General features: G+C 39.8%; 1 protein-coding gene across 1 annotated transcript in view; it reads right to left on the bottom strand.

Moving 5' to 3' along the window:
• TG (thyroglobulin) overlaps positions 1 to 16,595 on the bottom strand; it is a 148,477-nt gene that overhangs the window by 98,480 nt on the left and 33,402 nt on the right. Inside the window, exons 20-28 of the mRNA XM_041407559.1 lie at positions 16,117 to 16,341; positions 11,336 to 11,485; positions 9,600 to 9,770; positions 6,912 to 7,034; positions 5,149 to 5,264; positions 4,401 to 4,509; positions 3,014 to 3,211; positions 916 to 1,080; positions 322 to 387 (exon numbers count right to left, since the gene is read on the bottom strand). Of these exons, the coding sequence (XP_041263493.1) occupies positions 322 to 387; positions 916 to 1,080; positions 3,014 to 3,211; positions 4,401 to 4,509; positions 5,149 to 5,264; positions 6,912 to 7,034; positions 9,600 to 9,770; positions 11,336 to 11,485; positions 16,117 to 16,341 (1,323 nt within the window). The remainder of the gene's footprint in view (positions 1 to 321; positions 388 to 915; positions 1,081 to 3,013; positions 3,212 to 4,400; positions 4,510 to 5,148; positions 5,265 to 6,911; positions 7,035 to 9,599; positions 9,771 to 11,335; positions 11,486 to 16,116; positions 16,342 to 16,595) is intronic.

Below are 16,595 nucleotides of genomic sequence, written 5' to 3'. Positions count from 1 at the left end.
ATTAGGCATAAACTGCCAAATTATTATGGTACTTGGAGACTGATGGGACAAAGGCAGCTGTCTTCATGATATCATTTCCAAGGGTATTAAAAGTTATAAATTATATTCTTAGACACAAGAATTTCAACATCCAAATTTCATGAAACTGGCAGTAGAAGAATTACACCAAATCACACATCCCTACCAATAGGCTTCTGAGTTGTGTCCTAATTTGGACAGCATAAAATGAAATGACAATGACATTTCCATTACAGAATAGACATCTGCCACACCCTACAGTTCATCATAAATTTTTGTAAGAAATTCTGTGAGATAACTTACCTCTCCACAGGTAAATTTCCTGAAAGCTAGTGAAATTTCTTTCCGCCTCTTCCATCAGCTGAGAAGCTAATAAAGAAAAAATTTTGTTAGAACAACTGTTTAAATTAACAATGCATTTTCAATGCTCAGAAATTGCATAGAAAACACATCACTAAACTATGCATCACATTCATTACAAAACAAAAGTTTAAGGAAGAAGGTCCCAGGTGTCATTGGACTAGCCCAGGTCCAGGATGCCAAACTTTACTCAATTTCCTATCATTGCTTTTACCATGTAGGTCTGGGCATCTCCCTTTTTATCTTTGCTCCAGACTTAACCTTTCTTTCAGATTATTGGCTTTTATCTGCCTGAATTAAATGCTGTAGGTATTACAGAGTGACATATTAAACACAGTCTCAACTTTCATTAATATTCATGTGGCAAAATGTGAGAGGTCCATCTATCCAGCCATACAGCCAGACAGAGCATTCTTATTCTCTTGTGATATGGATTTAATTGAAAAAAGCATTGGAGTACAAGGGCAGGCTGGTGAATAAGACAGTGTTTATACAACAATTAAGGAGAACTGATGTAAATTGAGGTAATTCACTTACTTCCACTGAACACTTGCCCTCCCAAGGTGAAGGAAAACCTCTTCTTCTCATCATAGCTCACACCTTTGCACATCTCCCCCATGGCTGAGGTTGGTGTTGGACTCCAGCCTTTGGCATTGCAGATCAGCACGTCTGGGGAGCTCAGCAAACTGCACAGAATGGTACCTGGGGGCAGGAGAAGACACAGCTGCATCACTGCACTAAGGCTTTGCACCTACCCAAGGCCCCCAATACTTTCTCTAAGTTCCAACTGAACCCATATCACTGCGAGGACACCCTTCAGTATTGCTGCCAAAAAAACTCCAAACCTAAAGAAATAAATAAGCAAATTAGATTCATATGTTCAAATTTGAGTGCTAAGGTTAGCTACTCATACGCAAACTAAACATTTGTAGCCTGTTTTTCAGGGATTTCAGGCACATACTATTATCACCTAATAAAATATTACTATTATCTGATAATACCCAACAATGTTCTCAGCATTTCATAGCACCACAGAGACACATCCAATCCTTTGATGGTGTTAAAATCTCAGGTTCTGAACAAAAAAAAAGCAAAAAAACCCCCACTTATATACTTTTACTGCAATGATTTCCTGAACTGGTGCCTGATTTCAGTCATCCCAGGCCTGAGTCTCCCCAGCACTGTGATGTGAGCTGGGGGACCAGAGTGCTTAAGACCACATGTTCTAGTATCAATCTGTTACCATAACTTCTAGGCAATACTCAGTTCTTGCTTTGCACTTGGTGTCACAGCTCATTTCTAAGGTTTTACAGTGCCCTCCTTAGTTTGTTCTTATGGACTGGGTACATGAGATATCAACTATGCTACCTTTTCCTTCTTTTTTTCTTTATTTTTAAGCAAAATACCAGTCCAAGGAATGTGTTTACCTGTAGAACTGATCCGAATAGTCACCCCAACCAAAGAGATATTCACCTTCTATACTCACAAGAAGAGAGAACCCAAAATGTGATTGTAAATGTATAGAGACATGGACTTTACAAGATCATCTAGAATACTGTGATGCAAAAAAGAAAAAGAAAAAAAAAAAAAAGAGATGCCAAAACAGAATAATTTTCTGGAAATATTTTCTTGAAACTTTCACAGATAATTTGTGACAGATTTTCACAAATTTTCTTAAATCTAGGATCAGTTTCAACTCCAAACTGACAAAGTGCTTGTCACATATCAGCCACTAGCACATGCCTGGATTTCACAGAATCATAGAATATCCTGAGTTGGAAGAGACCCACAAGAATCATCAAGTCTAACTCCTGGCTGTTGATAGAGCTTGTCTTTAAATCCTTGAGGAATGTCATTTAAAACTTCACATTTCCTACAGGAAATGCATCTCCAGAAGGAAAGTCAATACTATATGAGCTTGAAACTAAGCTGCAAAAAGTAAGCACTGGCATAAAGTGCTTGAACTTGTTAGCAAAAATCTGGTTGTGCCAAAGTCCCACCTCGGCCAGACTCCATCCATCCCACTACCACTTGCTCTCCAAGACAGACACCCAGATCTGGAAGACTTTAGCATTTCTCCATGCAATAATCTAACATAATTCTGCTAAGCACCCTTTTTTCCTGCTCTTAAAAGGAAGCTGATTTTCATTTGCACCACAGACTCTGTCTGGAGGCACCATCTTAGTTCCTGCATCAGCTTAAAGGAACCAACTTCTGGCAACCAAGCTGTGCTATGTATGGAGAGAGGTGTTTTCAGAACAATTTATCTCATCCAGATGGAGATGTCACACACTCAGAGAACAGGCTGAGTTGGAAGAGAACCACAAGGATCCCTGAGTCCAATTCCTGATCCTGCACAGCCACACCATGTTCCCAAGACCATTGCGCAAACACTGCTGGAACTCTGCCAGGCTTTTCCCTTCAAAATGCCCATTTTATTCCAAGAGCAGATTGCTACCTCAGGTCCTGGGCATTACTCAAACCATCAAAACACCAAAGGAAAGTCAGGGATGTAGAGACAGGCTGCTCACACAGGTATGATGCATAGGTGGGTGTACTGTGTCCAACAATGACTTGTTCCCATTCAGCATTGGTTTCCTGCTGCAGGACTCTGTCCTGGGCAGGCAGGCAGTACCTGCATCCAGCAGGAGCTGGCTCAGGATGAACCCATCACAGCAGGAATCCCGGCTGCACTCCTGCCTGCAGAGCAGCCCAGCGTCGGTCTGGGATGTGCCGGCTGCTGGGAGCACCAGGGAGCGGTACACGCCGGACAGAACATTCTGGAAGCCAGTCCTTTCAAAGGCCTTCAGTCCAGAGGAGCTGAATTCCTGTCCTGGGGAGACACAAAGGCAAGGGAGATCAAGGGGAGCTCAAGGAATGTTTCTGAATTGCCTGCAGACTGGAGCTGGTTGAAATTTTATGATCAAAACTCAGTTTTAAAAGTCCATTTCTGGATTTTGACTTTCAGAAGCAAGATAAGATCATAAGTGACGTGGTGCCATCATTCCTGAGTAGCTGGTTGTAATGCACTGCCACCAAAGAGCTCCTAAACTGATCTATGCTCTATGCAGTAAGGTTGGTAATATTCCACCTTCAAGCACTCAGTAACACTGTTAGTAACTCCCAGATAAAAATTAAACTGATTTATCTCATTTAAAAAGCAAAATGTGTCATTTGTCCAGCAAAACTGTATGGACAAATGAGTCCTACAATTAGGACTTCTGCTAACTAGGAGGGCATGATTCATAGAATTTTGGATCTAGAAAACTAGAACAGATCTGCTCTTTAAAATATTATACCAATCACAACAAGCTCAGGGGACTGGATTTATTTTCAGGTAAGAATTTTTATTAATATTAATAAATAGTGCCTCATAGGATTGGATAGAAGGACAAAGAACACGGTAAAACCAGAGAGTTTTGAATCAAACCCTGCAGCATTTGGTTGTCTTGTTTCCAGTTTGGCATGACACTTAAAGCTGGACACACAATGGATGTGGTGTTATCAACCACACTCGGGCCATAAATAAATAAGTAAATAAATAAAGTTTGTCTCATGCATCCATTAGTTCAGCTGAAATATTTTGGGATTCATGGAGAGCGGTTTACTTCTTGGCTGGTATATTACTAGAACAATTCACAGTCAAAAGTAAAGTGAACTTAAATTATGTATAGGCTGGTCATTAATAATGCTTTACATATTCAAATAACAAACTGCTTAGTTAAGAGAAATCATAACAGAACAGAATAGGAAAATACACTGGATAGATTTTGATTTTTTATGGGACTATTTGCTGGCAAAAAATCATCGATGTGGCTTAGAAAAGTATTCCTAATTTATAGGGAACAAGATATGAAAGAAAGATTTGCTGAAGCTTCTGGCCTGTCACTAAATGTTGAGCTCTTTAAAGTATTGTGTCTTCTTAAACAAAGATTCTCCCAAATTTAGTCACGATCCTCTACAGAAGTAACTACCAGCTTGGACACAGAGTCAGATTTAGGTGAAGGATTCACATCTGGTACCTCTCTTCAAAAAGACCATCAGCGCATCTCCCCCTGGGTTCCTGACACGCAGCAAGCAGCTGAGGCCACTGATGCCAGTGGCCGAAGGGTTCCCCAAGACACCTTGCACCTGAGACAGAAAACAGGCAAGCAAAATAAATACAACCTAATGGATTTCCTCTCCTAAATTGCATTTTCTTTATTAAGAAACTCATGGGGAGCAATGAGCAACACAAAGGTTATCACAGTAGAACTCCATGTGGACATTTTTTATTCTTTCTCATACAGACAATTTTTACACTATCAAACTGAGACCTCAGCTCCTCAATGCCACATTGCTGTTTAAAGTAGTGAATAGGAAAATAGCACAATCATAAAGAGCCCACAGTTCAAACCCTGGGCTAGAGGAAGGGACTCAGAAAATAGGATTGTTTCAGGTGACCTGATTACCAACCTGGCCACTTCTAGTTTGGACTATACAGATTAACACTCTTTTAAAACCAACCTGATATCCTATCTGCAGGTGCTCAGCACATTTTAGGGACAGCAGTGCTGTGTGATGTATCAAACGCTGAGGTATTCAGATGTCATTGTTTGAAACATCTGGCTGCAGCCTCTTTACCAGCTTGCAGGGATTTATCACTGCCATAGGGAAGAGCAATGCCCAAGGGCTCAGGTGACAGCCTGCCTTTCTTCTGTGATTTTGTCTACTTACACTGAACACACAGCACTGTGATAAACTTATATTTGTAAATATGATCACTCTTACCAATCCAGAGGTGGTGCAGTTGAAGTTGGCTTCAGCAGCACTGTATAATTCACAGAGCACTTCAGTGCCAGCAGGAGCTACTGTTGCAAAGCCACAGGCATCTTCCCTCTCACAGCCTGAAAAACAAAGGAAATGTTAGGTTTCCTAGCACTTCACATGCAAAATGGTTGCTACAAATTCCACTGCTTACTGCCACTTATTTAGATTTCCATATGTCTATCAGACATGAATTTAGTTAGCCAAATAAACTTTAGTACTCAACTATTTTAGTAGAGAGTTAAGGATTTTAAATTGAATTTAATGCAGAAAGTTGTTCATCACCTGATGATATAAACAGCTGAGACAGGTCAGACCACACACCCAAATATTTAAAGTCTGCTGGATAATTTTGCCTGAGGCAGGACTCTCATGAACCATTTCGCCAGCACATTTGCCTGATAAAGTAACCCCATGGCAAGGAGGTTGTGACAAATATCAGAGTGATAGGAAGGAGGGAAACACCAAATTTCAAATTCTTCAATCATGCTGGCTGCCCCTGCAGCAACCCCCTGGCCACTGTAAGGGAGAAAGAGCAATCCCTTCCAGAAATAGGGGAAAATCCTTCTGCCCTTACATATTCACCATTAACTTACTCCCATAGCTCTGCTCCTAGCCCAGGTGAAACACTTTCCAAATCTTTAGTATAAAATCAACCAACTTAGATCAAAACATCAGCTGACATGAAAGCTGAGCTATCTGGCCTTACAGGGACTTAGGGAGGGAAAGATTAACCCTCATCCCTCAGTGAGAACTTCAGCAGTAGTATTTTGTAGTTGTGCTACTATTTATTTACATAATTTATACAGGAAACACAGCTATGAGAGAGATGGAACAAGATTGGTGGGCAAAGGGGCAGGATTTGCTCCCCAGGTTTGTTCTCAGGCTCTCTCAGTTCAGTGTCTTGCTTTTGAACATCTCCATTTTTAGGGGAAGGTGCAAGAACTCTTACATTATACAGCCAGGATGAGCTCATGCAGGAAAATCATTCTAGTAACAAAAGGCTTCACTTATTCAGCTCTTAGCATGAGACGTGATTGCTTCAACTAGACCGTGGCACATGACACAAAGCCACTGATTTGTCAGAATTTTGGACATCTCTGTTACTACAGATCCCTCTGCCTCCTTTCACAGCCTGAGCTTTAGGAGACACAAGGTGAGACTGACTCAAAGCACCCTGAAAGCAGTGTGGTGATTCCTCTGGGTTCTAGGTGACTCTGAACCAACTGAAACCAGATGCAATATAGTATATAAACTGCAAGACTTGGCAGAGGAGTATCTCTGAACTCCTTATAATGCCCTTCTGATGTAAGTAAGGATGATTATTCCTATTTTATGTGCCAATCAGGCAATTTGTCAAGAAATAAAAGCTGGCTTTTCCTATGTTTTGAACACCTAATTCTTCTTTTATCTGCACATCTGAACAGTGTGATGGATGTTTCCTGGTTTAAATCTCAGTTCTCATTCGTACTGCAAACTACATCAACTGGCTTTAAAGTTAGATGACTTGTCTGAAGTAGGATGTAAAGTCAGAAGACTCCTTTCTGAAAGAAACATCCATCTCTTCCCTGAATCAAGGTCACCAAAAGTTGTAAATATCTTGAAGTGAATTGGTGGGAAAATGCAGAACATATATTTCATCCAGGAACTTAACTATAAGCTCACATGAAAATATTATTTTCCACAATTATTAGAGTTGCCTCCACAGCTTTTCTCAGTTTTCTTACCTGAAATGCACTGCAAATATGTTCTTTGCAGGTCTCCCCCAAATGACTGAGACTGAAGTATTTGAGCTTCTTCTGACCCATAAATCAGGGTGGAGGCAGGAGCTCTTTCAAATTTTCTGAGCACTAAAACAAAGACAACAAAAAACCCCAACCAAGTAGTATTATCAGTGCCCATGCTCCAAACAAAGAATTTAGGTAGAAATTAAGCTTGAAGAATTCTGTAGGAGAAGAGCTTTGCTCATTAAATGATGTACCATAACTTCACAGATAATGCATCAGACAGCTGCTGTGAGGGTAGAATTTCTGCTTTGAAATAAAAAGTGTCACAAGACATTTAAAAACCAGTTAGCCAGGAGTGGGCTGGGATTTTACTTTCCAGTGAGGCTTCTCTTGCAGCAGCAGACCTGCCATCTCTCATTACTTGTTCATGGCATTGAACCAACTATTGAGTCAAAGGGGGAACCAACTTTCTCCAAACCAGTCACAGAAACAAGAGCCAGCTCCAGCAGCACTTGGTTAGACAGGAAATCCAGAAACACAACAGCCTGATCTGCACTGTGGGAAATGGTAAAGGTACGAAGATTTTCAGAAAGCTGGGAAAAGCAGGCCTTAGAAAGAGAAAGAGCAGAGAAATGAGAACTAGCTGCAGCTGCAAAGTTTGAAAGTAGAGAAAGTAACAATAGTATAGCAAGCAAGGACATGAGACAATAGCTTGAGGTTTAGGCTTGGCTAAGATAGACAGTAAGACTGCAGAAAAATATGCTTAGCAAGACAGCAGAAGGTTTTAAGCTTAATAATGAAATATTGTGTATTGTTAATAGAAAGACAAGCAAGCATTGTGTGAAGCAGGTGTACATGTGCTTTTAGTGATTGGCTAGAACAACTGTCTGTAAGCTTTAGCAATATGCTATTGGCTAGAAAGTTTTTAAAATGCTCTGTAACAAAGAAATCTTTAGTTGTTGCTAGCAGTAGGTAAGCTTTGTCATCTTTTTATTGTCTCAATCATGTAATGAAGCTGATGCTGCAATTAATGCTCAAGGAATGTATTCCAGCAGTTCTGTTCCATTTGTGAAAAGAAAAAACTTCCCAACACATCCACTGACTCCAGCCCCAAGGCTATATCCAAGCTAGTATGTCCAACATCCTGCTTTACTACTCCTCCATTCCACTTTTCAGACCTGACTGTCACTTTTCTGACCAAACCCTTTCATCTGCTCCCTCTGCACTGGGCCTGTCTGTGTGAGGAGTCTGCCAAGCAGCACAGTTCACACAGGGGGAAAAGCTCCTGGGGTCCAGAGATGCAAACCCCAAAGGTCACTAAATGGGATGAGGAATGTAATCCAGGCTCCAGAGGGTTTTCCCTGTCTGTGCCCTGCAGAGGATTACAGCCTGGTGAGAGGACACCCAGTGCCACCACCACCCTTCTGAGGATGCCACCGCCTGTGTTACCAGGGGGCTGGGCACAGTGTGCCCACAGGGTGATGCACCACTACATTTAAGTGAGCACAGCACATTACCCCTGCTCATGGCAGGGGGTTGGAAGTAGAGGATCTCCAAGATCCCTTCCAACCCAAGCCATTCTGTGATTCCATGACACATTGTTGCTGTATTTATAAAGTCATAAATGAATTTTTAACAGTCATAAATATTTGTAGTGACATCTTCTAGCATGACCCACAAAACCAAGCACAAATATCTACAACTGCTCCATCCTGCAGAGTCAGAAATGCCCAAGCAGAAAGGCTCATGGTAACAGGAGAATTAAAATCCTAAGTCCTCTCTGCAGAGAAACATCCCAACAACCTCGTGATTGAGAGCAACAGAGGCTTTCACCTTATGCTCATAACTGTGATCAGTCTCTGAGTATACTCAGAGGAAAAAAGGTTATTTTAATTAATTTAAAAACAGTTTTGCAAACTCTTCACAGCTGAGGACTTTACTTTTCACACTCCTTCCACTGATCACACTTGCCATAAGACATTGTCTAATTCAAAGTACACCATGACATCAGTTTCTAAACAGAATATTCCATTAAATTCAATGCCAATCATATGATGAGCATATAAAAACTTCTGGGAAAAAGCAAAAGCTTTGAGACTGAGAGGTGTAATTAGACCTTACTGCAGGCAGTCTGGGGACTGTTCGATAGATGACTTTCTTTGTTTTTTCAAGTTTTTCATCCTTGAAAACTATCATTTTGCAGCTGTATTCAAGCAGAAGTAACCTCCTCCAACATGTGTTGCCCAAGTCAGATACCTTACAGCAGGAGCCCAGAGGGAGATGTTATGTTGTTGCTGTGAGGTCATTGCTGAAAATATTCTATTTCCCATGAATACACACATGAGGGATAATTTTACAAGGAAATTAATAATTCTGCTTCTTTCACATTATTCCTCTCATTATTATTTTGAGTTTCCAAGCAGAGAGAGCACAAGGTCAGTACACATCAAAAGCTGGCAGCCATCTGAGAATGCAGGAAACCTGCTTCTCTCTCTTCCCTTACCAGAAGGTAGTCAAGAAATTCAGAACTAAGGAGGAATGTGGCTTAAGGCAGAGGCTACAAGTATGGGAAAGTGAATAACTATGGGACAGTGAAGACCTATAAGCTGTGGAGTGCTTAGTCTCTTCATAAGGAACTTTCACCTATGTGGGCTCAAAGCATATCCAAAACATCCTTCTGCCACTTACCCAAGCACTGCTCATCTGTCAGGAGATCCTCTGTTTCAGTCCAGTCCAGGGCTGCCCCAAAGCTGTCGACACAGAGGTATTTCTTGGTGGCAGGGTCTTGCTGGGAAGGTCTGTACTGGCCCTCTTCATCACACTGCAGGCCCTGCTCACTGCTCTGGCAGGGGGTGACACCTGAACAAGGGAGCAGGGGAAGGGAGAAAGGCTCTTTGATAATGCTGACACTGAGTTTCACAGAATTCAGAGGCTGGACAGGACCTCTGGAGGTTGTAAGGTCAGAGCTCCCTGCTCAGGCAGGGCCACCTAGAGCTGGCTGTGCCAGACCCTCTCCAGATGGCTGTCACCCATCTCCAAGGACTTCACAGCCTCCCTGGGCAACCTGGGCCAGTGCTTGGTTGTCCCCGCAGAAAAAAAGATTTTCTGATGTTCAGAGAGAGCCTCCTGTGCAGCCACTGGTCCTGTCAATGCAGCAGGACGATGTTTCAGTGCTGTGGGACAAAAGCCTCCTGAGCACAGCAGAGACTTCACTGAAAATTCAGCTAAGATTTGCACAGTATTTGCACACTCTGAAGCATGGTAGTCTCACTGCTTTGTTGCTAACCCAATTTGTGTTTTAAACATTTTTTGCACTCTCTGTCATGCATCAAATCTCTGTTGCTGTATTTCCAGTGCTGTAAAGCAAAGTGTAGAGAAGGAGCTGTACTTTCATACAGGTTTGTTCAGTGACTGCTGCAGTGGATCTGTGGCATGTTGTGAGCAATGAGAAGAGCTATCACTCCGATTAATTCAGAAGAACTCCTCAGACTCTGCAGGGAGACAGCAGGGACTGAAAGAAAGGAGGAGGATTATGTGTAGCCTGGCACTTTGGAGAGGGCTGGAATTTAGGTGCAGCACAAAGCTCAAGTGGAAACCAAGCAGGGAATAGGCTTAGTAAAAAAAATTGCAAGTGCAAGTTTTTAAACCCTAAGGAACAAAGTCTTAAGGACACAAGTCCAATACCTACCCAAGGAACACACATTCAAAAGAAGAATGACAACCATAGGCAAAAGCTAATTGATGTTGGGGTACATTACAATAAAAATGGGAGGTTTATCCCACCTAAGAGAACAAATAGGCTGAAAGAGAACAAAGTAGACCATATACTTAATGACATTTCCCAAGAAGCCTATTATTGTTACTCTTATTTATATCTTATTTTATATAAGGTAGTTCTGTAGACAAAACTGAATTTGGACCTAATAACTGATTTTCTGTATAGAACTGCATGAATAAAAACAAATAATTTAAGCTGAATTCACCAGCTTTAGTGAACATTTCAATAGTTAATTTGTGAGAATTGTTTGTATTTGCAGGGGAAAGAGCTGCACAAAACAAGACTATTTTAATAGTCTTCATGACTTGAATAGTCATGAAAGTGACAATAAATTAACTTCATAAGAAGTTTATTACTGATACTGAACACCCAGATATCATTCCTGAGGACAATGAACACGTCTAGAGGAACCACAACATCCTGAATAAGACTGACCACTTGGTTCTCATGCATTTTTGGTCAAAAAACCAGACAGTTTGTACTTTCTAAAATGCTTCTGAATGTATGCAGAAGGGATCACATCCCTCCAAAAACCCCCACAGGGAGGATTAATTTTTTTAAAAAAACTTAGAGAAGAATTTAAAAAAAATCATTAGATATCTGAAGCCAGAAAATAAAGGATATGGAAAAAATGAGTCCAACTTACAGTGATCAGCACTGATTGCCCCATAGGAGTAGGTAGTTTTGCCCACAGGACACTTGATACAGAAGGAATGTCCTGTCTGATACTGATAGTAGCCAAGAGGGCAGGGAATGCATTCATCGTCCTGGAAATAACTGCCTGGAGGACAAACAACTGCAAAGAGAACAATCACCTTATTACTCCTTTGGTATTCAACCACTTCTGGTATTGCACACATGTGTGGGTATATATAAAAATAGATATATAAATATAAATATTAAAACTATACCTATAAATATAAATATACATATACATATAATTATACATATAAATATAAATACATAATGTATATAAATAAATAAATAAATATGTATATATATATGTTTATAATGCTGATAGATTTGCCATAGGCTTCAAGCTCTTCATATACGTATTTCTAAGTAAACACTCTTTAAGTGATCATTAAACTCATCAGTGATAGGAATATAGGCTGCGGTATGTTTTCTCAGATCACCCAAAATCTCTTCTTGAATTAGAGTACATGAAGCTCTTTGGAAATGCCAAGTCCAGGCCTGGTTTCCAACTGTCAAATCCATTTGTAATAAGATAATGCAGGTGGATGAGTTGTGAAAGAAAACAAAGGAAGATAAGTTACAAAAAGAGTAATTTCTAACACTACAAACAGAAACAGGAAGGTTCTGAGGAGCAGAAACTCCAAAACCATCATACAGAAATCCACCATATGGTAACACTTTTATTCAGAATTCCTGGTAAAGAAATTTTTGTTAAGCACTTCCAAACTAAACAGTAAGGGCTGGATTAAAAGCCACTAGCTGTGTACATGACAACCCAAACACAAAACAAAAAAGGTGTTCTCAGTGATGTTCTTAGTCTGTTTCTATATCATTTTCAAAACAATCAGGAGCAATATTTCCAGCTGACCTGTTGCATATTACAGGGAAAATTCTTTGTCTTCTGGGATATCATGGAATACTGTCTTTTCCTCCAGAGCATTCAAATGAACATTAAAGCAGAAGAGTCACAGACATATTTGCAGGACAATACCTCTGCTTGTTATTTCACAGCTGCTTCCCAGATGTAGATTTCCTTCAAAACACTATCAAATGTATATTTTGGGACTTTGACAAGGCGCAAAACTTTATTTCTGTTCTTGCCCTGCATCCTGACAGAAGTTTAAGCTTCCAAGAGAGAGAAACAGCAATGGAATATTGGCCATTCTCACTCTAATCCATGTGATGAATTGCTGTGCTGGCCAACACGCCAGAATGTAAATGAATTTAACTCATGGGACCACCTAAATTATAACAGACTAAAAATACAGCTAGTAGGAAAATTATCATATCTTTCTTCATAATCTGTAAATAGCCCAGTGGGAAGGTCTGGGAGCATAAAATTGTGAGACTGAAATTTTCCTCTTATTATGCATCAGGCAATTACTCTGGGTAAAACACATATCTAAAATCAATTACAGAATTAAAAAAAAAAACCTGGATCAATCAGGATTCTCCTTTCAAAATCCATCGTCTAATGCACAAGTGTCTGATATGTTTTAAAGAATTTCCAACACATGCAAAAAGCATAATACTCATTGAAAAACAGCAGAAATTAAAGTGAAATGAGAAATCCACACCTAAACTGAAGAGAAAATGCAATGAATGAAGAGGCTAATTAAGCAATTAAAGTTTAAAAATAAACAAATTAAGCTTTTCAAAGCATTCTCCTTTTTTTTTTTGTAGTTTTAGTCACAATGTGAAAGAAACATCTGTGTCTCCTATCACATTTTGAGCAGGATTGCCTTTCATTTCACATGTTGGATTGACAAAAGGGCACAAAGAACAGTAAAAATGTTGCTGCAGAATCATGTTTTCTAGACTCTTTAACTCTTGGAGGGACCTGTCAGCTCAGCTACAGGCCATGCTGACACAATCACATGTAGGTTCAGTTTGACCCTACAAGTGAGACAAGACACTATACTGTACTTCTTTCAAGTATTATCATTAATACATTTTAACACCACAAGAAACTAGAGAACAACTTTCAACCAAAATCTCACAGCTAAGTGTTACCAGTGGGAACAAACTGTGTAACCCTAAAACAGGAAAAAATATTGAAATATAAGAAAAAAAAAAAATTAACCCCTTGCTCCCGTACATGAAATTTGGAACCTGGTCTCACTTCTAACTGGGCTTGGGCTTCTGTGCACCAGGGGAACAAGCTGCAAAATCCAGGAGCAGCTCACTGAAGTGATTCCACAGGGATACTGCCCTTCACATAAGCCTCAGATCTCACTACACTGAGCCAGTTCAAAAACTGTCCCAGCTGATCATTGTTCAATGCTTGCCCTGCTCCTGCTTCCCTCCAGGGATACTGGAAAACTTTGGGATATCAGATTCTTGATACAGATTATTAGAAATAAATTTTGAGCAGTCAATCAGCTATAAATCTAGCCCTTTCATTTGGGTTATATTATGTTTAAAGCAACTTTAATAGAATAATCAAGCATTTTAAATAAAAAGAACCAGCACAAAAATGTATAATAAGACAAAGCTAATTTAGAAACAGCCTTTCGGTATTATCCTGAAATAAATGGAGGAGAAGGGTTATGTTCCTAAAGTCTCCGTGGACAGTTTCTAACTCTCTAAATTTTAACTCATATATTAGCAACAGAAAGTGCCTTTTCTACTATTAAAATTTAATTCAAATGATATTATTACCCCTAACTCTTAAGGAATTGTATTCATAGATACCTGTGACATAACATAACTGTGTAAGGCTGAGACTAAGAAAAAAAGTCATATAACAAAAACTAACATATGATAAATGTTACCCATTTTAGAGGTGGGAAAATGTGAAACAACACAACAATAGATGCAAATAACAGGTGACTGTAAGGAAAATACAAGGGACAAAGAGGCAGATCCATGTAAGTTGCATGTTCATAAAAGAATATATTAAGCTGATTGAGAACACCAGAAACCTGCTGCTACTGAGCTTCCTGAAGGAAAAGCAATGACATTGACAATGAAATAAAACCAAACAAATCAAAAGGATCAGGATCTGAAAACACCATTTCTGTTTCAAGAACAAGCCAGAACAGGAAAGAGAAAAGAATAAAGAATCTCTGTCACCCTCACAAAATTTTGTTTTCTGTAGTCACAGGTGGTTCTTCTTATTAATTGTCATTATTATTAGTGGGGAAACAGACACAGACAGGATGAATGAGCAGAATATATCCATATATATATATATATGTTAGAAGAACCAGAACCTGAATTCCTAAGTTCCCTGCTCAGAATAAAATATGCAGCCCTGCAACACCAACCAGTGTCCAGCAGCAGTACACTATGACAGCTTAGAGTATGAAATCTCTGTCAAAGGCTGGAGCAGAAACTGTCTCCTTTCCCCACACATATGATGTCTGTTTTACTGAGTGACATTTTCCACAGCTAGCTGGTTCAAATATATATGCAAGGCAAGTTAATTCACTGCCTCCTAGAGGCCTTTTTGCCTGGCAGGCAAAACTTGGCAGAAAGATGCAATTCTTTGTAAGTTCTGCTCTAGGTGATGGATTCCACTTAAAAAATAATGATACTTTTAAGCAATACAACACTATATCTTTTTAGGTAGCTGCAAGTTGCTATGGACTCTGGACTCAGCAGGAATTAATATTTTTTTTCTGCATATGTTTAAATAACCCAGATCTGAAGTGTTTCAGACTGTGGAGAGGAACTGAACTTGCAGACAATTTACCCTTAAAGGTCCAGGCTGGAAACTGCAGCAGTTCAAAAGCATTATCCAAGCATTAAGATACTCAACGAACTTAAACAGAAACACCACACCAAGCAATAAGTTTTTTTCACATATTCTGATGTGCTTCATAGCAATGAAGTGAGGAATATTTGAAAATATTCCCATTAGAAAACTTATCCAAAAACCTGCCTCTCTTATGTTATACCTACAAGTGGTACATCTCTCCTCTGTTCCTTAGATTAAAAAAGGCTAAATATAGTGGATACATCCCAAACTGGCATAAATGAGACACGGACTCATTGAGGACAATTGGCCACCAAGAACAACCAGGATCTGAAGGAAGGTTGGTGTTGATAGAAACAACAGTGGTAAGGCAAAGGCACTTTGGCAGCATGACCTGGTACCAAGGACAGGCTGGCACAGCCACGGGGAGCTGTGGAAAAGGCAGGTTTGGCAGCCCTAAGCAGGATGCTGGCAGAAAGGCAGCCTGTTCCAAGGAAGCAGACTAAACAGAAGGAAAGAAGAAGAAGAAGAAAAGAGGGTAGAAGTGCAGTTAGGTCTGGGTGTTGGCCAGCATCAAAAAAAATCTTCCACCTGAGCTGGCTGGACTTGGCCCAGGAATCCATAATCTCAGGACTTTTGGCACTTCTGCATCTAGGTTTCTATTCCAGGTAATGGATCATTATCTGAAGCTCTGGCTATATTATCTTTGTGAAATCCTCTTATTAAGGATCATGTGCATTACAGAATGACCTTCTTTTACCAGACAGATCTAAAATGTTACAAAAATCTCAAAAATGTTTACAAAACTTTCTATACAATGTCAGTGCCATGATGCCTATTTCCAAATCTTTGGTTCAACACACAGAATGAACAGTAAGCAAAGCACTAAATCCCATCTCTCTCATTCACAGTGGTGCCTCACAACTTTCAAATATGAACTTTAAACACAAGTTCACTGATGACTTTCTAATTTCAGCTTTATACTGATTCCTGACAACATCTAAGAATGGAAAGCTAAAAATGAGACCTACCACATCCTTGTGCATTAGGGCCTGCTTTCCCAGGAGATGAAATTCTTCTAAACCCACTTCTACATCCAAGCTGCACACGGGGAGACAGATCAAACTCTTCATCCCGGGGAAAATCAATGACAGAATCTGCTAGGAACTGTTTGGAATCCAAATGCAGCAGAAAAACACCATCCTTAATCTCTTTTATAAATGCTCCAATGAGATTTTCCCCAACAATTGCATTTTCTAAAGAAGGAAAAAAAAATACAACAAAATAGCATGAAATACATTTTTGTAATACAGGAATGGATAACCACATAGAAACTGATGGTTTGAAGTTAAAAACAGAGGCAGATGCAGAAATACAAGCATGTCAACAAACAGCAGACCCTAACTAATCTGTACAGCATCTATAAAATTACAGTCTTACTTTATTCTGCTTAAATAACCCAAAACCACCTCAAACAGAAGGCCCCAAAGCTGCCTTAGCAGATGATGGA

This window comes from Onychostruthus taczanowskii, unplaced genomic scaffold, assembly GCF_017590055.1.
Source record: "Onychostruthus taczanowskii isolate IOZ18803 unplaced genomic scaffold, ASM1759005v1 scaffold27, whole genome shotgun sequence".
Classification (NCBI taxonomy): Eukaryota; Metazoa; Chordata; class Aves; order Passeriformes; family Passeridae; genus Onychostruthus; species Onychostruthus taczanowskii.
This window is presented reverse-complemented; position numbering and strand designations above follow the sequence as displayed.